The sequence below is a fragment of the Anolis sagrei genome, chromosome 6, assembly GCF_037176765.1.
Source record: "Anolis sagrei isolate rAnoSag1 chromosome 6, rAnoSag1.mat, whole genome shotgun sequence".
NCBI classification, from domain to species: Eukaryota; Metazoa; Chordata; class Lepidosauria; order Squamata; family Dactyloidae; genus Anolis; species Anolis sagrei.
In genome coordinates, this window is record NC_090026.1 from 11,063,412 (window position 1) to 11,087,752 (window position 24,341).

The 24,341-nt window shown below is 43.6% G+C and overlaps 2 protein-coding genes across 2 annotated transcripts in view; one reads left to right on the top strand and one right to left on the bottom strand.

Moving 5' to 3' along the window:
- Positions 1-22,737, top strand: part of SUPT16H (SPT16 homolog, facilitates chromatin remodeling subunit) — a 30,635-nt gene extending 7,898 nt beyond the window's left edge. The window contains exons 7-26 of the mRNA XM_060780074.2: positions 944-1,116; positions 2,169-2,259; positions 2,366-2,439; positions 3,830-3,942; positions 5,258-5,323; positions 6,330-6,425; positions 6,602-6,717; positions 6,805-6,958; positions 7,925-8,052; positions 8,415-8,550; positions 10,168-10,294; positions 10,812-10,930; positions 12,178-12,303; positions 12,428-12,540; positions 14,318-14,393; positions 15,430-15,599; positions 15,862-15,991; positions 16,740-16,866; positions 20,067-20,144; positions 21,542-22,737. Coding sequence (XP_060636057.2) covers positions 944-1,116; positions 2,169-2,259; positions 2,366-2,439; positions 3,830-3,942; positions 5,258-5,323; positions 6,330-6,425; positions 6,602-6,717; positions 6,805-6,958; positions 7,925-8,052; positions 8,415-8,550; positions 10,168-10,294; positions 10,812-10,930; positions 12,178-12,303; positions 12,428-12,540; positions 14,318-14,393; positions 15,430-15,599; positions 15,862-15,991; positions 16,740-16,866; positions 20,067-20,144; positions 21,542-21,699 — 2,371 coding nt within the window. The 3' untranslated portion in view covers positions 21,700-22,737. The remainder of the gene's footprint in view (positions 1-943; positions 1,117-2,168; positions 2,260-2,365; positions 2,440-3,829; positions 3,943-5,257; positions 5,324-6,329; positions 6,426-6,601; positions 6,718-6,804; positions 6,959-7,924; positions 8,053-8,414; positions 8,551-10,167; positions 10,295-10,811; positions 10,931-12,177; positions 12,304-12,427; positions 12,541-14,317; positions 14,394-15,429; positions 15,600-15,861; positions 15,992-16,739; positions 16,867-20,066; positions 20,145-21,541) is intronic.
- Positions 22,460-24,341, bottom strand: part of RPGRIP1 (RPGR interacting protein 1) — a 44,629-nt gene continuing 42,747 nt past the window's right edge. Inside the window, exon 26 of the mRNA XM_067469571.1 lies at positions 22,460-22,957. Coding sequence (XP_067325672.1) covers positions 22,839-22,957 — 119 coding nt within the window. The 3' untranslated portion in view covers positions 22,460-22,838. The remainder of the gene's footprint in view (positions 22,958-24,341) is intronic.

Sequence of the window (24,341 nt, forward strand, 5' to 3'; positions counted from 1 at the left end):
TGAAAACCCACTGGGTGACCTCAGGCAAGTCACACTCTCTCAGCCTTAGAGAAGGGCAAGAGCACTCACTACCCAAACAGGTCTTGCCAGGTAAACGTTGTGATAGGATTGAAGAGAGATGTTGACAAGCTGGAATGTGTCCAGAGAAAGGCAACTAAAATGATCAAGGGTCTGGAGAACAAGCCCTATGAGGAGCAGCTTAAAGAGCTGGGCATGTTTTACTTGCAGAAGAGAAGGTAGAGACAAGACATGATGGGGGCCATATGTCAAGATGTGAGAGGAAGTCATAGGGACGAGAGAGCAGGCTTGTTCGCTGTTACCCTGAGCATTAGGATGCACAACAATGACTTCAAACTACAGGAAAGAGATTCCACCTGAACATTAGGAAGAACTTCCTGACTGTGAGAGCTGTTCAGCAATGGAACTCCCTGCACCTGAGTGTGGTAGAGGAGCCTTCTTTGGAGACTTTGAAACAGAGGATGGATGGCCATCTATTGGGGGTACTTTGAATGCGATTTTCCTGCATCTTGAAAGGTGATTGGACTTGATGGCCCATGAGGAGCGGGGTGAGCTCCCGCTGTTAGGCCCAGCTTCTGCCAACCTAGCAGTTCGAAAATATGCAAATGTAAATCATAGAATCAATGATTCATTGATTCTATGATTGCCATAGGATCACCATAATATAAAAAGAACTTGAAGATGCATAACAGCATCAAATGGATAGAATGGCAAATAACTAAGGTTCATACAGTTCTGTTTCATCTATGACACTGTTATCCCTCGTCCAGGAGACTCAGAATAAGATACAGAGGGGGCTTTTTGAGATGAGTTTTTTGAGGGCAAAATGCTGCCTCGGTTACTTGCTTCTTTAGTTGGTTGTATCTTTGCCAGTGGGCCAACCATGAACCCATAGACACCCCCACCTTCTTAACTCCATCCCCAGTGAGAAGTCCTATGTACACTTTGGAACCGTCACTTGCGCCATGGGGATCCGCTACAAATCCTACTGCTCCAACCTCGTCCGCACCCTCATGGTGGACCCACCTCAGGACACGCAGGACAACTACACCTTCCTGCTGCAGCTGCAGGATGAGATGCTCAAAGAACTGCGACCTGGTAGGTGACCAGTGCATGGGCATAGTGACTAATGCAGCGATATGGGGAATCTTATGCCCGGGGGCCAAATCCGGCCCTCCTTGAAAATCCAATTGAGCATTCTGGGTCTCCCTATATAGCGTTTTCCCACACCATCATCTTTTGTATAGTATTTCCCCATTCTGAAAGCTCGGTATGTCTCTTGCAACTTCATTACTTGTAGTAACTTCTTTAAAATATGCTGGCAGTTTTGGCCTCACTCTTTTGGGTTTGACATTCCCCAGGGGGGCTTGCGAATCGCCCTGAAATTGAATTTTACTCTTAAGCTGGATTTCCCCACACTTGTGCCACGGGCACTTCACTTCTGTGAGAAATACAAGCAAAGCAAATGTTGGCCCCATCTGTACTGTCATTATAATGCAGATTGGACTGAATTATATGGCATTGCAGATTCATTCAGTGTAGATTTGCCCCCTGGTGGCGCAGCGGACTAAACTGCTGAGCTGCTGAACTTGTTGACTGAAAGGTTGGTGGTTTGAATCCGGGGAGTGGGGTGAGCTCCCACTGTTAGCCCCAGCTTCTGCCAACCTAGCAGTTTGAAAACGTGCAGATGTGAGTAGATCAATAGATACTGCTTTGGCAGGAAGGTAACAGTGCTCCATGCAGTCATGCCGGCCTCATGACCTTGGAGAAGTCTATGGACAATGCCAGCTCTTCAGCTTAGAAATGGAGATGAGCACCACACCCCAGAGTCAAACACACTTAGACTTAATGTCAGGAAAAACCTTAGATTCATATGATCCAGTTCAATGCAATGCAGTCTGCATTGTATGAATCTACACTAGGCATGGGCAAACTTTGTCCCTCCAGGTGTTTTGGATTTCAACTCGCACAACTGTGAGAGTTGAATTCCAAAACACTTGGAGGGCCAAAATTTGCTCATGCCTGGTCTACACCAACCATATAGTGCAATTCAAACCACATTATTTGACAGTGCAGATGGGGCCCTGAAGTAGCTCCAGCAAGACAGATCCCATTCCTTTCCTTTCTGACTCCTTTTTCCTCATAATTAGGTGTGAAGCTGTGTGAGGTGTATGCTGCTATCATGGATATGGTGAAGAAGCAGAAGCCAGAGCTATTGAGCAAAATCACAAAAAACTTGGGGTAAAGAAATGTTCTCCCACAGAGATTAGAGCCATCCTTCTTCCAAGTTTATAGACTTGTGAGCAGTAGAGAACTGAAGTGTTTTCCCTACTGTTTTTTTTCCTAGGTTTGCCATGGGAATTGAGTTCAGAGAAGGTTCTCTTGTGATCAATAGCAAAAACCAGTATCGCCTCAAAAAAGGTAAGACCATTGTTCTTCGCCCAGGTAAAATGAACTAAAAGCAAAGGAGTTCTTGCTTTGACCTCTGGATTGATCAAAAAAGGCAAAATACTTTATTGGACATAGTTAGAAAAAGAACAGAAAATAAAATAATGTCCATATCATACTGCCCTGAGACAACTGATGGTGCAACTACATCTGGAATACTGTGCAAAGTTCCAGTCACAGAACCTAGAAGTAGATACTGTGCAGTTGGGAAAAAATGTACAAAACCACAGTCAAAATCATCAAACAGTGGAAACAATCCTCCTGTAAAGATTAGTTACAATGTTTGGGGCTGTTAGCTTAGAAAAGAAGAGATGCTAGAGATATAAATAAATAAATAGTAGGCAATTCAGAACAGATAGAAGGGTTGAGTGCAACACAGATTAAAATATAATCTACAATTAAAATGCATAAAGCCATTTAAAGCAGATAAATTCAGAGCCCGCACATATAAGTTTAAAATACATTTCATTACAGATTAAAACAATCCATACATAAACCTTATAATGTTAATTTAAATGTCATAGTTTGAAATTGATTAAGCCTGCTAAAAAGTACTTTTTGAAATTTAGAAAATATTAGCTGTCGAATTTCTTTCAGCGGGGCATTCCACCATCAAAGGGTGGCTGATAAGAAGGATATATCTCACTATACACAACTAGCCAGCATAGTTACATGGCACTGGAGTGGATCAATCTTTGGTCAGTTCCAGCAAGGTTCTTCTTAGATTCTTCCATCTTGTGACCTGAATTCACTGTCTTCTATTGCACCAAGATTCACATGTGTATTGGGAGTGGATAGCCTGTTGGGCGAGTGGGCTTATTAACAAAAGACCCTCCTCGTAAATGGACAGCAAAGTAACTTAGCAGCAGTGTGACCCCGCACCAGTAGCCCAAAGTGATAAAAAGAACAAAAACACACAGACCAATGTTATATCTTCCTTAGAAGGCTTTTCTTTATAGCAAAATAATATGGTTGCACTATTTACAAGAACAGCGTTTCCATATCACAAATAAAGTTCAACCTTCACACTGGAGATTCACACACAAGACTTTCTCATATTGAGGTCTACCTCACACCGAAGCTTCTCTCATAGACTGAGGCCTATCTCACACTGTGAGGCCTTTTCTCAGACTGAGACCTTTCTCCCACTGAGGTTTGCCTCAGACTGACTGCTACTAAACTACAGTCACACCTGCTTATATAGAACTGCAGCCTTTGCTGAATTGTTACATCCATTTAATCCCTTCCATGCTTGACTCACATCTTTGTAATTTAAAATACCTAATTTTTAATATTTCTGACATAGCCTAAAGAGCCCTTGAAGAAGTTCAGTGCCACCTGAATAGTGTTTTGTCTGCCACAGGAATGGTTTTCAGCCTCAATGTGGGATTCTCAGACCTGACCAACAAAGAGGGAAAGAAACCAGAAGAGAAAACATATGCATTGTTCATCGGGGATACTGCGTTGGTAGAAGAGGTGGGTATGAGCAGGATGACAAAGTGCGTGAGTGGGTTGGCAGTGTGAGAGAGACAAAGGGGCACCACAACAGGGAAAAAAGAGGCCATGAGAAGGTGTAGATGTTCTTTGGAAAGAGGAGGCCCCTCCTGTGTTCAGTTCTGGTTTTGCTTTTGAACAGAGTAGTGTTTATTAACAGTTGAAGCCCCTGAAAGTTCCTCCATTTATTTTTTAAATGATGTTTACCCCACTCTTCAGCTCCAAAGGTACTCAGAGTAGTTTTCAAATGTTTAATTTGCTTGCGGTGTACATAAAATCAATATTTTTTTACATAAATATTACATAAGATGTCTTACCTGCTGCCTCCCTCCCATTCAGTGGCCAGCAAAATGGCAGTTGAAGGTGGTGGGGAGGACTCGCCCACTCAATTATTCTGCCTATCTTTGAGCCCTCCATTTCCCTACACCCCAGTCAGTGAAAAGGGGGCTAATATAGGAACTGGCTCAGCATTACAAACTATAACCTGTGGGACCCTGGAGTCCAAGTTGACCTTTTTTGGTCTTTTTCCCCTCTCTCGCCATCAACACCCATCTAAGGGCAAAGGAAGGCAAGCTCTGCAAACCCATGTTCCACAGACCTGTCCTATTTCTCATCACATTCTTCTCAGGAGTAAAGCTTACCAGGTCAACCATCAGCAAGATGGCTCACAGAGTAAATACCTTCTGCTTGTTTGTCAACGACATTCATCTCCATCCTTGGTCCAGTGATGCAGGGCTTCCACTTTTCTGCCCCCAAATATTGGAGCCCCATCCCAGCGGAAATATGGGACAGCTACTGGGACCAGCTCTTCTATGTTTGTTCAGTACTGTAGAATGCAAGGCTTCACTTTTGCAGATGTGCAGATTCCAAAGAAGGGTTCTTTAGTCCATTTCCAAGAAAGGTGTGTTGGTTTTGTCTCTTGAGTCATTGCAACTGCTCTTGGTTGTGTCTTCCCTGCCCCACCTCCCTGGCCTCTCACCAGTAATGGAAGTTCATCCTGGTTGGAAGACAAAAAAGCAAATACACTCGTCCATGCCAAATTTTCTTTAGGGATTGGCAAGAAATGAATGGCAGTTGCATTGCCTAGATTGTAAGAACATAGAATTGCCAGGGACATCTCAAGCAACTCTTATATCTATGGATGTCATGCAAGAGGCCTTTGTCCTCAGAAGGGACAAAGAGCTTATTGCCCTTGTGATTAAATGTAACTTCACAAAAAGCCACATTTCTTGGCTGTCTGCATATATTATTAAATCTAAACACTTTCTAAAGCTGTGTTGCTTTTCTTCTTCCATAGGAGGGCCCTGCTACCCTTCTGACTTCTGTCAAGAAGAAGGTCAAGAATGTCAGCATTTTACTCAAGGTACATGATTGAAGTTTAACAAGAAAAGTTTTGAGCTGGAAACTTTAGTGACTTCAAAGGGACCAGTCTCTTCCCACCCCGCTCTTGTGCAAGTTTACTAAAAATGGTTGGTCTTTAGGCATTTTCACAGTTCCCATACATTCTGGTTAGTGATAAAGGGGGATGTATAGTCTGGAGACTACAAAAAGAGTCTTGTGGCACCACAGGGAACAAATCTTGTTGGCTGCACAATAAATACTTGGAAGTGATTTGACAAGAAAATGCACAGAGTGGGCTAGTAACCCCCAGCTGAATTTGTAAAACTTTGAAATCTTGAGAAGTCTCACAAAGCATGTTTCTAGTCCTTCTAACTGGGACTGTTCGTTATCGCCTTTGTTTATTGATGTGCTGTGGGCTTGGCCTCATGTAAGTCTCACCGAGTCCCTTGGGGAGATGGTAGTGGGGTACAAATAAAGTTTTATTTATTTATTATTATTATTATTGTATTGTTTGGATGAATTTTCAAATCGCAAATGAAAAAGGAGACAACTAGGAATACACTCTTAATATAACTCCAAGGTCCCCCTGGTGGTGCAGCAGGTTAAATTTGCTGACCGAAAGGTTGATGGTTCAAATCTGGGGAGCGGGGTGAGCATCCACTGTTAGCCCCAGCTTCTGCCAGCATATCAGTTTGAAAACTTTCAAATGTGAGTAGATCAATAGGCACTGCTTCAGCAGGAAGGTAACGATGCTCCATGCAGTCATGCAGGCCACATGACATTGGAGGTGTCTATGGACAACGCTGTCTCTTTGGCTTAGAAATGGAGATGAGCACCACCCCTCAGAGTTGGACATGACTACACTTAATGTCAAGGGGAAACCTTTACCGTTTGATAACTCTTCTTATGCCCACAACATTAAAGCTTTGATTTTGGCATTTTATGAATTATTGTTAAATCAGAACATTGTAAAACAGAGAACAGCAAATTGTTGTGGATGCAAACTTCTCTCTCTTGTTTGGTCACAGAAAGAAGATGAGGAGGAGGTGGAAGAAGAAGATGACACGGAAGGAATCCTGCTTGGCCGTGGTTCCCGGGCAGCCCTCTTGCCAGAAAGAACTCGGGTACTGAAGGGTCAGGCGGAGTGAGGCAGGGTGGGAGAAGTCTTTAATGTCCATGAGTGAGAATGTGGTGCCTTTCTAGTGGAGGAGATTGATAGCTCATTGGTTGTGCTGCCAGTGTGAGGCAAGTTAGTATCACTTGAGCAAATATCACACTCCTCCTTGTCTGTCCCATGCAGAACGAGCTGACAGCTGAAGAGAAACGCAGGGCGCACCAGAAAGAACTGGCGCACCAGTTAAATGAAGAAGCTCGTCGACGGTTGACAGAACAAAAGGGAGAGCAGCAGATCCAGAAGTGAGTAAAAGACCTTGAAGGGAAGGTTGCTATGTTGTTTCCTATTGCCTTCGGTGTGGTTCATGGAGCTTCCATTTTCCCTTGTAGGGCTCGTAAATCCAATGTCTCCTACAAAAACCCTTCCTTGATGCCAAAGGAGCCACACATCAGAGAGATGAAGATCTACATTGACAAGAAGTACGAGACCGTCATTATGCCTGTCTTTGGCATTGCCACTCCTTTCCACATTGCCACCATCAAGGTATGGTGGGTGCCGTCTCCAAGGGGAAGCCTGTTAAGTCTTGGGATGGATGCAATTTGGTGTCTGTGGTTGAAATAGCAAAGGCAGAAGCTTTTATTCAACCATATGGTTGTTACAAGAGAAGGCTATGAAGAAAATGGCCATTGTATATGTGAAGAGAGATTTGATATTTAATTGGAGCAGCTATGTATTGATTTGACATACTTTGTTCATTTAACTAGCAAGTTTTCCTAAGCTAGAAATTATCCACATTCATTTCCCCAGCTGAACCTGTATATGTATAGACTTTTTAAACCTTGTGTAATGAGGAATGCACAGAGCCCCCAATGGTGCAGCAAGTTAAACTGCTGAGCTGCTGAACTTGGTGACCAAAAGGTCAGCCGTTCAAACCCAGGGAGTGGGGTGAGTTCCTGCTGTTAGCCCCAACTTCTGCCAGCCTAGAAGTTCAAAAACATGCAAATGTGAGTAGATCAATAGATACTGCTCTGGCAGGAATGTAACGGCACTCCATGTAGTCATGCTGGCCACATGACCTTGGAGGCATCTACAGACAACGCCACCTCTTTGGCTTAGAAATAGAGATGAGCACCAACTCCCAGAGTTGGGCTCGACTATACTTAATGTCAAAGGGAAACCTTTACCTTTACTTAAAGAGGAATGCTATCTGTTGGGCAGTGGAATATGCTGTATTAGAGTGTGGTAAAGTGGGAGTTTCTCAGCAGAGGTTGGATGGCCATCTGTCAGGAGAGTTTTGATTCTATGCATGGCAGCGGATTGGACTGGTTGGCCTTTGGAGTCTCTTCCAGTTTTAGGATTCCATGGTGCCAATCCATAGAGATGTTCCCAAATAAATTTTAGTTGCTTGGGCCTTTGGCTTGGGTTGCATAGGGAAAGGGCCACGTCAGGGGGAAAGAAAAGGGACTGGATGGAAGTGAATAAGTCTGACCACGTGTTCCTTTCCTACAGAACATCAGTATGTCAGTGGAAGGTGACTACACCTACCTGAGAATCAACTTCTATTGTCCAGGCAGCGCCCTGGGTCGCAACGAGGGCAACATCTTCCCCAATCCTGAAGCCACGTTTGTGAAAGAAATGTGAGTCATCCCTTACCTGGAATGTAGCATCTTTCATTGCCTTGGAGCCTAATCTCTTTGGGGGTGACTTGTTAAATTTTGAGTGAGCTTGATATATCCTTTTTTTTATTTGGATCCTATAGAATACCAACCCCCCCCCCCCCTTCATATCTAGAGCTTATTTACCTTTTTGTCTTCATTTGGCCAGATGGAGAGGCCTTCCAGAAAGCCTTAATTTGAGTCAAATTTTTCATACATCCTCCTGTCTTCCAATAGCTCTTCTAAATCATACGTACTTGTCTTCAGTTTTGAGTCAGGCACCTGCTAATTTTGCACTGCTTTTCTTCATCTCTTGTAACCACCAACTTCCCCATCTTCTCCAGAACATATCGGGCGTCCAATTTAAAAACACCCGGGGAGCAGTTGGTGCCCGCTCTCAACCTCCAGAATGCCTTCCGTATCATCAAAGAGGTGCAGAAGCGCTACAAGACTCGTGAGGCTGAGGAGAAGGAGAAGGAGGTGAGTTGGAGGAAGGTCTCAGGGGTTTTCAAGGAACGTTTGCAGGAAATATATCAGAAATATTAAATATCAACTAGGTATTTTTGATTACAAAAATGTGAGTCAAGCACTGAAAGAGTTAACAGGCCGAAGCCTCTTGAAAGCTAGCGTTGCCCTGAGGAGAGTGAGTAAGCCGAAGCCTGCTAGTGTTAGTTTGCCTCAATGAAGGAACTCCTCAGTCTGTGTGAGGTAGGCCTTACAGTATGAGGAAGGCCTGATATGAGAAGACCTGGTATGAGAGAAAGCCTTATGCGTGAAACTTCAGTACTATAAAGGCTGCTGTGTGTAAAAAGTTACTCTGTGAAGCTCCAGTATAAGTTCATAGTGAGAGGAGGTTCTCTGAGAGCGAAACTCTTTATCTGCATGAGAAAGAAACCCAGCAGGGAAGCAAAGTAGGAAGTATAAAAGACTTTATTTGTGTTGTGGAAACCTTGTTATTGTGAATATTGCAACTATATTATTTCACTACAAAGAAAAGCCTCCTTTGGAAGAGATAACATTGGTCTGTATGTTTTTGTTCTTTTCTGTCACTTTGAGTTACTGGTGCTGGGTCGTGCTGCTGCTAAGTTACTCTGTTGTACATTTATGGGGAGGATCTTTTATTATTAAGCCCACTCGCCCAACAAATTATGTATTTATTTAATTTATATCCAACCTTCCCTCCCACTAAATATGGGTTTCTTGTGATGGGGTGATCATTGCATGGGGGGAATGGTAGAAGAAGAAGAGGAGGAGGAAGAAGAGGAAGAAGAAGTAGTAGAAGAAAAAGAACAACAACTACTACTTTATTTTTCTACCCCGTCTCCATTTCCCCGAAGGGACTTGGGACGGCTTACATGGGGCCAAGCCCAAAGCAAAATACAATTAAAAACAAACAATAACAATTTAAAATAGCATAAACAGGATAACAAAGATAATAAAATTATCAAAAGCAACAGCAAACTAATTTTGAAGAGGGGAAGAGGACCACTATGCGGACTGGTTTAGGAATAAGGTGGTTCAATAAGGTGGATAGAAACGTATAGTAGCATAGGAAATAGCATGGAAACAGCAATTTAACAGAATCGATTCAACTTAAAGATATATATAGTAATGTAATATAGGAATTCAGAATGAGATTATGATTCAGGTCATGATATGAGTCATTTGTCATAGGAGTCATCAGTCGAATGCACAATAAAACATCCACCTTTTTAATTCCTTATGGAATGTGGATAGGGAGGGTGCCAGCCTAATCTCCCTGGGGAGGGAGTTCCAGAGACGAGGGGCCACCACCGAGAATGCCCTGTCTCTCATCCCCACCAACCGCGCCTGAGACGGGGGTGGGAGCGAGAAAAGAGTATCCCCGGAAGATCTTAGGGTCCGTGTAGGCTCGTAGGGGAGGATGCAGTCACACAGATAGGCAGGTCCTGAACCATTTAGAGCTTTATAGGTAATAGCCAGCAACTTGAATTGGGACCGGAAACTTATCAACAGCCAGTGGAGCTGTTTAAACAGGGGGGTTGACCGTATCTCAACACAGGGCAAGTTGAGATTACTTGGTAGGCTGACATGGCTGTTCCTTTTCCATTTCCTCAGGGGATTGTCAAGCAAGACTCTTTGGTGATTAACCTGAATCGCAGCAATCCCAAGTTGAAGGACCTTTACATCCGCCCCAACATTGCCCAGAAAAGGATGCAGGGGTCTTTGGAGGCTCACGTCAATGGTACAAAGGGGAGTGGGAAGTGGACTCACATTACTTGAAAGCCAAAAACATTCTTCTCAGAGATGTCTCAGGAAATGACCAAACTCTCCTGAACTGCCATGTTTTCAGCTTTCCTTGTTTGGATGCTTACTTTTCTACTTGTGGTGGGAGGTTTTGGTGGTGCTGATGGCACGCAGCACATGTAGCTCTAAATTCAAAATGCAGGAAAAGAAATTCCACTGGAATATTAGAATATTGAGGACAATAGATATTTGAGAGTGGAATATTCTACCTTAGAGTGTGATTGAGTCTCCTCCTCTGGAGGTTTTTGAACAAAGGCTGCATTGGATGACCATCTGTCAGGAGTCCTTAGATTTTATGTTCTCGCATGGCAGAATAGGATTGAACTGGATTGCCCTTGGGGACTCTTCCAGCTCTTATGATATTCAGTTGTACCCTCCAGCCAGAAGCAGGGAGGTACAACTTGATTATACACAAAACCATTGAGCTTCTCTCACAGTAGCCTTCTTTGTGGTAGGTTTCCGCTTCACCTCTGTGCGTGGGGACAAAGTGGACATCCTGTACAACAACATCAAGCATGCCGTGTTTCAGCCCTGTGATGGGGAGATGATCATTGTCCTGCACTTTCACCTCAAGGTACTTTTCCAAGTTGAACCCCTAGAATGAGGAGAGATTACCAGATATTTCTACATTGGGATGAAAACGGGAGAGCTTTACTTTCATTGAACAAAGTTACTCTCCAGTTGATAGAATGACAGTAATATTGTGTTGTTGAAGGCTTTCATGGCCAGAATCGCTGGGTTGCTGTGAGTTTTCCAGGCTGTATGACCAAGTTGCAGAAGCATTCTCTCCTGACGTTTTGCCCACATCTATGTCAGGCATCCTCAGCAATTTTGAGGTCTGTTGGAAACTAGGCAAGTGAGGTTTATATATCTGTGTAATAATGTCCAGAGTGGGAGAAAGAACTCTTGTGTACTTGAGACAAGTGTGAATGTTGCAATTGGCCACCTTGATTAGTATTAAATGGCCTTCCAGCTTCAAAGCCTGGCTGTTTTCTGCATAGTGGAATCCTTTTTGGGGAGGTGTTAGCTGGCCCTGGTTGTTTAATGTCAGGAATTTCCCTGTTGTTTGAGTGTTTCTTTTTATTTACTGTCCTGATTTTAGAGTTTTTTAAATACTGGTAACCAGATTTTTTTCATTTGAACATGCCACAGATATATAAACCTCACTTACCTAGTTTCCAACAAATCCCACAACCTCTGAGGATGCCTGCCATAGATGTGGGCAAAACGTCAGGAGAGAATGCTTCTGGAACATGGCCAAGCAGCCCAGAAAACTCACAGCAACCCAGACAGTAATATTATTGGTCCTATGAAACAAAATTACCACATTCCCTTTCTCCACCTGGGGCACTGTTTATGTATCTTCATATTGGTTACAGAATTAGCTTTCCCTAGAACTTAGTAGGTAAGGGACACAGGTGGCTGTCTAAAAGATATTTCTGGATTTCAGCAACTGTCATCCTCCTTAACTTAGCTAATAGTAGGGGATGATAGGTGGTGTTGCTCAAGTTGTGAGGAGCCACCTGTACAATACCCTGCCTTACAAACAAAAAGTCAAGGTTAAGTCAAGCATTCCTTGTTGAGACATCAGGAGAGTGGCAATCGCAGCGTAAAAGTCCTCTGGAAGTTGTTTTAAATGCCTTCTTAAAACAAAGTGTAATTAAATATACAAAAAAAACCATCCCCAGAATGCAAGTGTTGCCCTTGTTATTTATGCAACTCTTGATTTTTGATTGATATGAAACTATAATACATCTTGAAGCATGTGCACACATAGACCTGTATTTTTAATCTTTCTCTTCCTCACCCCCCTTTCTTCAGAATGCCATTATGTTTGGCAAGAAGCGACACACAGATGTGCAGTTCTATACCGAAGTGGGCGAAATCACCACCGATCTGGGCAAGCATCAACACATGCACGACCGCGACGACCTGTATGCCGAGCAGGTGAGGGGGTGGCTGCTTTTCCCCCTGAATTGGGAAAGCAGAAAGAGACAGACGGACAGATCAGCTTGAGCCAAGGGCAGGGCAAGCTTGTGTGACTGACACTTCTTGGTCCTTTCCGGCCTAGATGGAGCGCGAGATGAGGCACAAGCTGAAAACGGCATTCAAGAATTTCATTGAGAAGGTTGAGGCTCTGACCAAAGAGGAGCTGGAATTCGAGGTGCCCTTCCGGGATCTGGGGTAAGCATGGGTCGTTTTCATTTTTCTGTGTTAATAAAGCCCTGTAACGTGAGCCAAACATCGGGGGATTCTTCTGAAGGACAGTGTAAAGGAAAAAAAGATGAATGTGTTGGGCGAGTGGACTTATGAACAAAATAATATGGCTGCACTATTTACAACAACAAAGTTTCCATGACACAAATAAAGTTCAACCTCCACACTGGAGCTTCACACACAAGGCCTTCTCATACCGAGGCTTACCTCACAAGCAAGCTTCTCTCACAGACTAAGGCCTACCTCACACTGTGAGGCCTTCTCACAGAGTGAGACCTTTCTCCCACTGAGGTAATATTTCTGAGAGAATCAACCAAACAGGAAACAGAGGGGACCGTGTTCATAATTGTGTCATTATTTCAAAGGACACCAGAGAGGGTCTGCATGGTTTAATGGCTTGAATGTTGAACTAGGGTTATAATAATAATAATAATAATAATAATAATAATAATAATAATAATACTTTATGTATACCCCGCCTCCATCTCCGCAAAGGACTTGGAGTGGCTTTCATTAGGCCAAGCCCAACAACAACACATGCTGGAAGTCCAGCATGTGAATCCCCAATCAACCATAGAAACCCTCTAATTCAGTGGTTCTCAGCCTGTGGGTCCCCAAGTGTTTTGACCTATAACTCCCAGAAATCCCAGCCAGTTTACCAGCTGTTGGGATTTCTGGGAGCTGAAGGCCAAAAACATCTGGGGACCCCAGGTTGAGAACCACTGCTCTAATTGATCCTAGGCAAGTATTATTGGCCTCAAAGGAAGGCAGTGGCTAACTCCCTCAGAACAAATCTTATCTAGAAAGCCCTGTGATAGGTTCACCTACTGCAAATTTGAAATAAGTTAAAGAGACACAATAACAGTAATGAGAGATTGAAACTATTTTGTAGTATTTATCTTCCAGTTATTTTGAGGAAGGTAAGGAACTGGATTAGAAACTAAAATATGGCATATTCTGTTTCTTGACCCAGCTTCTGCATCTAAGGTGTGTGTGTTATAGGATATAGCAGGCATGGGCAAACTTTGGCCCTCCTGGTGTTTTGGACTTCATCTCCCACAATTCCTAACAGCTGGGAGTTGAACTCCAAAACACCAGAAGGGCCAAAGTTTGCCCATGCCTGTGGTATAGGGTATAGTGTCTTTTTAATTCCATTAGCCAATCTCTTTACCATGTCCATTCAAATCACAGTTAGGCTCCTAAAAGTGATATGTTGTTGTTTTGTTCCTTCAAGTTGTTTTGGACTTGCAGTGACCCTAAGGTTATATCACTGGGTTTTCTTGGCAAAATTTGTTCTGTGGTGGTTTGCATTTGAATGAGCTCTATAAGCAAAGACAACCTAAAGAGTCACAGTGCAAATCCAATGTCATATTGCTTAAAAATGCTATCTGCTGAATGACCTCTGCATCAATAGATATACTAATATTTACCTCAAGGTTTGTTCAACATTCCTCCCCATCACAAAGAGCCTATAAACCATTCTTGGGTTGGAGATAGGAACTGGTAGCTGTTTTTGTTTTGCTGTCAAGTCACTTGGACTTCTGTTGATCCTGTAAATGGATGATTTTCAAGTCACCGTGTCTTTGACAACCCTGCTCAGGTCTTGCAGAGCAAGGGCCAGGACGCCTATAGTGTCTACTTTGGATTTATATGCCTGGTTGTTAATAAGAGAGGATGGTTGCTCCTGTGTGGACTGCTTCTCACTGCTTTTCTTTCTCTCCCAATCCCAAATTCATTGCATCAGGTTCAATGGTGCCCCTTACAGAAGCACCTGCCTCCTTCAACCAACCAGCAGTGCCCTGGTGAATTGTACGGAGTGGGTGAGTAGACATACATCCTGTGCTTGCAAAGGGAGAACATGAGTGGGCATTGGAAAAGGGACAGCACTTGCTTTGTGTGCACTTATTATTATTATATTTCATATCCCCTCATCATGGCTCAAGGCAGGGTACAACATTGCTAAAACACATGATCGAAACACAAAATCATTTAAAAACACTCCATAGAATACACATATTAAAACATATTACAAAATTTCCACTAGACTGACTACAGGGGCTGGAAATGGCCATTTTGTCTTATACGATGCTGCAATTTTGAGCAATTGCTACCTGTATTACACTTGTAAGGCTGAGGAATCAATCCAAGGGAATGGGACGGGCTTCTAAATAATAATAATAATCACCACCACCATCATCATCATCTTTTTTTTCCGTGTCAGGAGCGACTTGAGAAACTGCAAGTCGCTTCTGGTGTGAGAGAATTGGCTGTCTGCAAGGACATTGCCCATGGGACGCCCAGATGTTTTGATGTTTTACCATCCTTGTGGGAGGCTTCTTGCATGTCCCCGCATACTTTATTTCTATACTACCCTGTCTCCCAAAAGGGACTTATGGCAGTGTACAACAAAAGATTGGCAAACATTCAATGCCTGAGAAACATAACATAATAAAGCACTTTAAATAACAATCAAATAGACAGCATCAGAATATATTTATAAAACAACTCAATAGCAAGTGAGAAATTTAAATATACAAAGTAAAATAATTGGGACACATTTCTTAATGACTCTAAGAATGGCTAGAGGCAATTAACACATTTAAAATGAATCATAGAGTTAACAGAATCTCAGATGGGGGAATGCCTGATCTGTTCAGATGCTATACTTTCTAATTTGTAGGTTTTGGGAGGTGGTAATAGTTTTTTCTCCACAAACTGGAATGGAAGTGCCCTTAGGTTGGAGAGAAGATGGGAGGCCATTGGGGTTGAGTGGCCGAAGCTACTCCATTGTGTTTCCACTCTGGTGGGCAGCCTGGATACAGATAACCCTTGCCCTCCCCCCTTCTCCCTTTGCAGCCCCCCTTTGTGGTGACACTAGACGAGGTGGAGCTGATCCACTTTGAGCGGGTGCAGTTCCACCTGAAGAACTTTGACCTCGTCATTGTCTACAAAGATTACAGCAAGAAGGTCACCATGATCAACGCCATTCCCGTGGCCTCACTGGACCCCATCAAGGAGTGGCTCAAGTGAGTTGTAGGATGAGGGGTTTCTGGGCTTTGCTGTGCTCTTCCAGTGGCCTCCTAGATTACAGTTGGGAGGCCTTGTAGCTATTTACCTTCACCTTCCTAGAGTGCTTGAAAGGGGCAAAGCTGTCAATGGAAGAGTCTTGTCCTTATTTTTGGATGGCATGATATGTTGGCTGGGAAACACTTACTCTGAGAGAGGACTCAGGCTCTGTCTGGGTTTTGCGTTGGTTGTTATCAATGTATTCCTCTCCACCCATATCAGCTCGTGCGACATCAAGTACACAGAAGGGGTGCAATCCCTCAACTGGACCAAAATCATGAAAACTATTGTGGATGACCCAGAAGGCTTCTTTGAGCAAGGTGGATGGTCGTTCCTTGAGCCTGAGGGAGAGGTGAGTTGAACTGGTGTCAGCGACAGTCTCTGAAAAGCACGAGACGAGGCAGGAAATCAGAAGCAAGTCCTGTGTTCTGATCCTCTTACCTTCCTTTGAAAAACTGATATCAGCTGCAGAGTGGAACACCAGAGTCAGAAGAACCAGGCCTTGAGCAGTCTTGAAGATACGTGCCCTGACTGAATTTGGTGTGAAAATGACTATGGATATCCAGACTTCATCACTAGCCCCATCTTAGCCCACCAAATCCATGCTGTTTAAAACTAGAAATTGAATTAGAAGCCACCTTGTTTTTTGCTAGGAGCTCCTGATGGCACATTGGGTTAAACCACAGAACTGCTGAACTTTCTGACTGAAAGGTCAGCGGTTAACATCCAGGGAGCAGGGTGAGCTCCTGCTGTTAGCCTCAGCTTCTGCCAGCCTAGCAGTTCAAAAACATGCAAATGTGAGTAGATTAATAGGTACCTCTTTGGCAGGAAGGAAATGGCGCTCTGTGCAGTCATGCTGGCCATGTGTCCCTGGAGGCGTCTTCATACAACTCTGGCTCTTGGTCTTAAAAATTGAGATAAGCACCCCCCCCCCCCACCCCCAAGAGTCAGACTCGACTAGAGAATGTCAAGAGGAAACTTTACCTTTTTTACCTGCCCTTTGCTAAGGCCTTACCCAGTTAATAAAGAGTGAAACCTGACTTTCCCATTTCCCTCAGCTCCACTTTTCACTACTCCTTTTCCCAAACTCTCTCTTCCAGGGAAGCGATGCCGAATCGGGAGATTCGGGATCTGAAATTGAAGATGAGACGTTCAACCCTTCAGAGGAGGAGGACGATGATGAAGAGGACACTGATGAAGACTATTCTTCTGAGGCAGAGGATACAGGTAAGGAAGCGGCTTCTCTGAAAGGCTGGTGGATCAGCCCAGAATTCTCAAGAAGAACGAATTGCCTTGGATGACTAGCAAACGCCCCCATCTTTGAAATCTGCAACTGTTCACAAAACGCATGCTTGGCTGTTTTACTTCCATGTTCAAACTCTGTTCCCTACTGATGTGTATCTGCAGATGTTGCAGATGACAACTTTCTCTGTCTAAATCAGTGGTTCCCAACATTTTTTTGACCAGGGACCACTCTCCAACATTAATACCAAAAGGGTTACAACTCATTTTTTGGTCAACTTTAGATTCAGTTTGGTTATTTGGGGTGCTGATTCAGAAAATCGCATTGGATAGACCACATCAGCTCTGGTTTCTGATACAGAATATGTCATCCAGTAGTTGCCGTCTGCTTGCCTACAGAAAACCATATTTAATAATCTAGAGCTGATGTGGTCTATCTAATGGGTTGGGGCTAGGCAGTGACCAGGAAGGAGTGGCAGGCGGCATGAAAGGAGTGGAAATTAAAGAAATAAAGAGGAAGGAGGCTCATGGACCAGATTTTCTGAATCATCACCACAAATAACCCCAAAAACAGGCCTAAAAATGAAGACACCAAGAAAAAAATGTTTTTGGTTGGATTGTGTTGTTATCCATGGATTTTGTTAACACTCGTGTTTAAAAAAGAGGGGAGGGGGGCTGAGGTTGAAAAAGTTACAAGAAGCAGAGCGTGAGACCTAAGAAACTGTCCCTAACAGCTTTGATGATGATGATGATGATGATGATGATGAGAACAACAACTTTGGTGGACTTTACAGGATCTTACAAAGGGCTGCTTTCCCATTTTGACTCTTGTGTTTGGCAATAGGAGCGAAAAATAACAACAACTTTGGGGGACTAAACGGAGTCTTACAAAGGACTGCTTTCCCATTACAACTGATGTGTGACAATAGGAGCTAATGATAACAGTAATAATAGTTACTTTGGGGGGCTCTCTTTCTCTCTCTCACTCTCTTCCAACGGCGCCGGGGAAGTCGCGAGAGAGTGAGGACAATGGCGTTGGCCTCCTTCCTTCCTTCTCTCTCTCGCTCTCCTCCAATGGTGGCACACATCCCTGGCTGCAGACCTTATTTTAGGTCTCGTGGCCCACGGGTTGGGAACCACTGGTCTAAATGTATGCTGCTTTGGGGTCCTGCCCCCTCCAGATGCTTATCAAATGTTCCTGCAAACACAGGTTTCCCCGTCTGCATTATTTGGGCCATGCTGCCTTTCCGAGGAAATCTGCAGCTGCTGCACCTCCTCCATGTTTATAAGCACAACAGTCTCCTTGTCTTTAGGGTTTTTCCCCTCCTTCTTTAAAAAAGACCAGTGAGATCTGGATGGTGACCCAGGACCATTTTTAGAGCATGACCTGAATAGAAACTCGAAACCTGTTTGAAAAGCAATCCAGTCTTGGCAATGTGTGACCTAGATATTGCTGCACACCCACCAGAAAAACTCAGTTTTGCCTCCTCCTCTCTCCTTGACTCATTTCCCTGGAGAGTACTGTCTTTACAGAACCGTTCGACACAAATACTCCCTATGTAAAGTTATGGGGGTGGATCCAGATTGGCACATTTTTGAAAGCAAATGAATCTCATGGTGCACAAAGAGATTGATTTGCAAGTAAACATCCATGAATGTGTGGTGTGAATCACTAACAATTCATGACTGTTTTTTATTTACGTTGGTGGGTTTAAGTGTGGTTGATTTCATCTGGATCCTGGTGGGTGGGACGACACACAAGAAAATAAAGATAGAAACTTCCAGGCAGGGAGGAACTTTATTTTGTTATTCCACCGCTGCCACCAATAAATATTTGAGACACACACACAACCCATACGACCTGGGCAACGAGGAGAGTAAATAATAGAGGAGTGTGTACCGTAGCTGTGACTGAGCACTTTTATGTATGTGTGTGTGTAAAGATAGAAACTTCCAGGCAGGGGGGACTTTTATTTTGTTATCCCACCGCTGCCACCAGTAAATATATGAGACATACACACAACTCAAACGAACTGGGCAAATAACAGAGTAAAGAGTAAATAACAGAGGAGTGTGTACTGTAGCTGTGACTGAGCACTTGTGTGTGTGTGTGTATTTGTGTGAAGTTTGAGTGTGAGACTGGTATGAGGCTTTTGGTATGGCACTTTAATATGTGTACCTAATATCATAAACTGAATCCTGTTCCAAAAAATTTTCAGCTGTCTTCCTTGAGGTAAATCTTCACTTCAGAAACTTGACACAAGTCTTTGTTATAAGAAATTGAACAAAGAAATATTTAATTGAGGATTCTCAGGCACACAAAGCTTAGTGGTTACACAGTAGTTTATTCTCTGTTTTCTTTAGTTATAGTTACAGTTAACTTTTATTATCATGAATACTTGAAACAGTTTTTTTATAACTTCCAGAATGGCTTGTCTTCTTACCGGCTTGACTTTAATACTCTCCTTTACTTAAAATGTTATTCTTTCGCAGTCTACTGACTGAATAAATGTAACCTTGTAGTTCCTTCACCTTAGCAACAGGTTAACCGTGAATTTTTCTCTCAAAGTACACTTTTATGGTCTGAGTCCCTTTACGGAGGTTGAGAAGATCAGGATATAAAAGTTTTAAAACAAATTTTATTCTCAGTTCCACTGACTGACACTTAGGCACAGATTTGCCTTTTGTTTTATTTCAGCTCTACCACTGAAGACACAAAATATTACCGGGAATTCCTTTCCCCTGGCTCACAAGCTAGTTTCTAATTCAAAACTGGTTCATTTAACACTAAATTTCCAGGCTGAAGACTTAAACTACTTGGTCTAGCTCTAACATGGCCAGAACCAACCTCCCTTTGGCTCAGCCGGCCAAAGACTGGCTATCATTTAAAAAATGATACTTCCGCCCCCTTTGACTTCTGAGCTCTGCTGAAATAGGTACATTTTTCCTGCAAGCTTGGTTACTATGGCAACGCAGCAACTAAGTAGCTGTAGCAAAGCTGGCTTGCGCTTACAATATACTAACCATAATAAACCTATTTGAAACCTATACTATAATTAGATATTTTGTTACAGTGGGAAACTCAAGGAAAGCAAGTTTGGGCAAATCCGAATTACACCTCTTTGAAAACATCTCACTTCCTCTGAATGTGTGAGAAATGACTCAAAGATCCCTTTTCTTGACAGATTACTCGAAGGATTCCCTCGGGAGCGAAGAAGAAAGAGGGAAAGATTGGGACGAGCTGGAAGAAGAGGCACGGAAAGGTAAGACCCTCCCTGTTCCTTGTCCGGCCAAAAAATCAACCTGCTTTTCCAGGCATTGAGCCTTGAGAAGGCAATATGGCAAATTGAGCTCTTGCGACATATGAGGGTTGAATGAAAAGTAATGCCTCCACCTTCGTAACTCCTCAACAGATGGCAGTACTGGTATGCGGCAGGTACTGGCTTGTTCAGTAGACTCTCCTCTTCAGTTCTATTTTGGCAGGAAGCCTTAGCATTGAACAGTTGTGTTGTTAAAGTGCAAAGTATGGAACCCTGCACAGACGGTTGGTCAATGCGACTTAAGCAATATGCAGTCATTGAATTCTTGACAGCAGAAGGTCTCACCCCAAAGGAGATTCATCAGAGAATGCAAACTGTTTATGGTGGTTGTGTTGATGTGAGTACTGTGCGTCGTTGGGCGAGTAAGTTTAAAGTTGTTGAGGTGGGAACATCTGACTTGCATGACAAAGAGTTGGACGTCCTGTGACAGCAACCACCGAATTTCACAAGCAAAAGGTTGACAGATTGATTCAGGACGATCGTCATATCACTCAGAGAGAAATTTCAAGCATAATCGGCATTTCATAAGAACGTGTGGGTTACATTATTGCTTTGCTTGGCTATCGGAAGATCTGTGCACGATGGTTACGGAAACAGAGTGTCAACTTCTTCCGTGACGGCTTCAGAAAACTTGTTCATTGTTGGCAGAAATGTATCTAGTTGTTTGGTGATTATGTGGAAAAGTGAATAGTGCTAGTTAAAGAGCACATTCTAAGGATTATTTCTGCATTTCATTTATTTATTTATTTATTTATTTATTTATTTACAGCATTTATATTCCGCCCTTCTCACTCCGCAGGGGACTCAGGGCGGATTACAGTGTACACATATATGGCAAACATTCAATGCCAATTTGACATACAACGTATACAGACATAGACAGAGGCTATTTAACTTTTTCTGGCCGCCAGGGGAGCTATCGCTTTCATCGTTCATCTGCGACACTGATGAAGTACTTCCGCATTCCCCGCATGCTTTTGCTGGAGTCTTTTATGGCCTCATAAATTCGTTAATTTAGCCTCCCCACACAAGGTGGTACCTAATTTTCCTACTTGACAGATGCAACTGTCTTTCGGGTTGCAAAGGTCGACAACAGGCTACACAGTTGGTTGGAAGCCCACTCCAACCTGGGCTGGCTTCGAACTCATGACCTTTTGGTCAGAGTGATCTTAATGCAGCTGACACTCAGCCAGCTGCGCCACAATCCCAGTGCCTTTCATTTATTAAAACATTCCCATCCAAACCCAAGTAATGAAGGTAGAGGCATTACTTTTCATTCAACCCTTGTAGTAGGGATTTTGTTCCCCATTGTGTCTGACCCCTTGCTTCCTTCCCTGCAGCCGACCGCGAGAGCCGGTACGAAGAAGAGGAGGAGAGGAGCCACACCATTTCCCGCAAGAGGAAGGGCGGCTCGTCCCATAGCTCGGGGCATCACCGGAGTTCCCACAGCCGCAGCCCTGGCCGAAGCTCGGCTCCCCCCAAGAAGAAGAGGAAGTAGATGGCGAACACCAGCCTTTCCCATCTGCCAATTTTTCAGGGGTCGGGGCTTTTGAGGCCCCATCCAGCCGCCAACAACGTTTCGGGCATGGGCGGGAGGGTTGCTGCCAGCCTTCCCCACAAACTCTTTCATCTTCCCCTCACACACAAACACACCTTTGCCCTTCTTTTTTTCCGTTTCTCTGGGGAGTATTTTTGTTTTGTTTCTATTCCTTGAATTGTTCCTGACCTTTGATATGGACCAATGATCTGTGAGAGATATTCCAGGCCATGCTGTGGTGTTAGCTATGGACACAAAGTCTGCCCGAGAGGATTGGGGTGTGAGGTTCAGGAATCCGGTCTCAGCGATAACTCTTCTCTGCTTTCCCCTTTCCCCCCATTTCTTTGTCCTCCCGTCTGTGGGGTATATATTGTCTCTTGAATGCCCTCAAAACCTCCTTGACTTTCATTGTCTTTAGACAAAATGTGGGCCGAAGCAGCGGTGGGTTGGCCTGGGAATTAGTTCAGAGTAAGAGCATATACTTTAGCGAAGCAGACAGTGTGCTGCTTTCATGTTGTCATTTACTGATAGGGAAAGAAGTGGGTTGTGTCCCACTTTTTGTGAATTAAAAAAATGGTTGGGAGAGAAAGCCCCACAATGGGATGGTTTGGAGAGGAGGGCCTAGCATTTTCCATACCAGGATGTGAGGCGAAGACGCAATTGAGACAAAAAGATTCTTACTCCCCCCTCCCCAAACCCTATTTTTGATTTTTTTTTTAAAAAAAAAAACATTGTCAATCTCTGTCTGTATTTATCTCTTTTCTCAGTTGCCCAGTTTAGTCTCCAATTAGCAAGTGTTTTAGGGTTTGTGGGGGTTGAACGCATTGCCTGTCCTCTGCCCCCCTTGTTTCCTGTGGGTTTAAGGGTCAGTGATCCAGGCATGGGCGAGGGAGGGAGGGGGGAGGCACTTTCTCAAACTCTTTTTTCCCCCTGTAGCCATTAGCACTCAGTATTTTTGACTTTGGAAAAAAATGATCAATAAAAATGTTTTTTTAAGTATTTGGAAAGATTTATTTCTCTTGGGCTTCATCTTTGCTTTTATATCAGAGCGGTTGCTTAGTTGCGGGATCCTGTTAGTTCTGTTGTTTCTCCCAGTCAGGTTATCTTTCCTCGGTCTTCTTGCTTTTGCCGGCCCAATAGACCGCACGCAGGGCGGCAGCTGCTTCCATGGACACTTTCAGCTTCCCAACGTACGTCTCAGGATCTAAAGAACTAACCACTGAAATGACAACAGTTTTAATGAATTACTTTTTCCCCTGTTACTTAAAAAAAACCCTCTCATTTGGAAGAGATTGGTGGTGGAAAAAGAAGGTGCTTTTCTGTCATGAAACTCTTTAATAAGATAATCTCAAGACTGAGCTTTTTGGAGTTGCAAAAGGAGGAATGAGCCTATAAGATCTGGGAATGTTTCAACTTCATAGTATCAGAGCTCGAAGATGGCAAGGGGCCATCTAGTCCAACCCTCTCTGCCTTGCAGGAAAATATAATCAAAGGCCTCCTGAAAGATGGCTGTTCTGAGAAAGAGACTCACTCCCAGGCAACATGTTCCACTGTCAAACAGCTCTTACCATCGGGAAGTTCCCAATGTTAGATGGAATTTCTTTTTATGCAGCTTGAATCCATTCCTCCATTATGTCCTAGTCTCCAGAGCAGCAGAAAACAAGGTTGCCCCCTCCTCAGTGTTACATCCTTTCAAATATTTTACCACAGTAGCACAGCAGTTAAAGCCACTACCTGCAGGAAAGGCTGCTGACCAGAGTGTCAACAGTTCGAAGCCGTGAGTCGGGGTGAGCTCCCGACTGTCAGTCCTAGCTTCTGCCTACCTAGCAGTTCGAAAGCATGCAATGCAAATTGATCAATAGGTACTGCCTATTGGTAAAAGGACACCACATGCAGACATGCTGGCAAAAAGATCAGAGATGTCTATAGACAGCAGGCTCCTTCGGCATGGAAAATGGAACAAGAGCACCTCCCCATGACTGGAAGTTGAGTGTCACTTCCAGACACCGGAGACAGAAATAAGGGAAGACCTTTACCTTAACTGTGTATTGTATGTTGTTCGTGTCAAAAGGCATTGAATGTTTGCCTTATCTGCTGCCCTGGAGACTAAGACGTGGAACAATGGCTTCAAACTACAAGAAAGGAGATTCCATCTGAACTTCTTGGCTGTGAGAGCTGTTCAGCAGTGGAACTCTCTGCCCCGGAGTGTGATGGAGGCTCTTTCTTTGGAGGCTTTTAAACAGAGGCTGGATGGCCATCTGTCAAGGGTGCTTTGAATACAATTTTCCTGCTTCATAGCAGGGGGTTGGACTGGCCCACGAGGTCTCTTCCAACTATGATTCTATGTGTTCTGTAATCTGCTCTGAATCCCTCTGGGAAGATAAAGCAGAATAAAAATAAAATATTATTATTAATAATAATAATAATAAACATGGATCTTGTTTCCCCTCATCTCAGCCTTCTCTTTTCCAAGCTAAACATTAAACTTCCTCGGACTTCCCTTATAGGGCTTGGTTTCCAAACCTTTGACCATTTTGGTCGCCCTTCTCTGGACACATTCTAGATAGTCCGTCTCCTTGAATTGCTTTGCCCAGAACTGGACC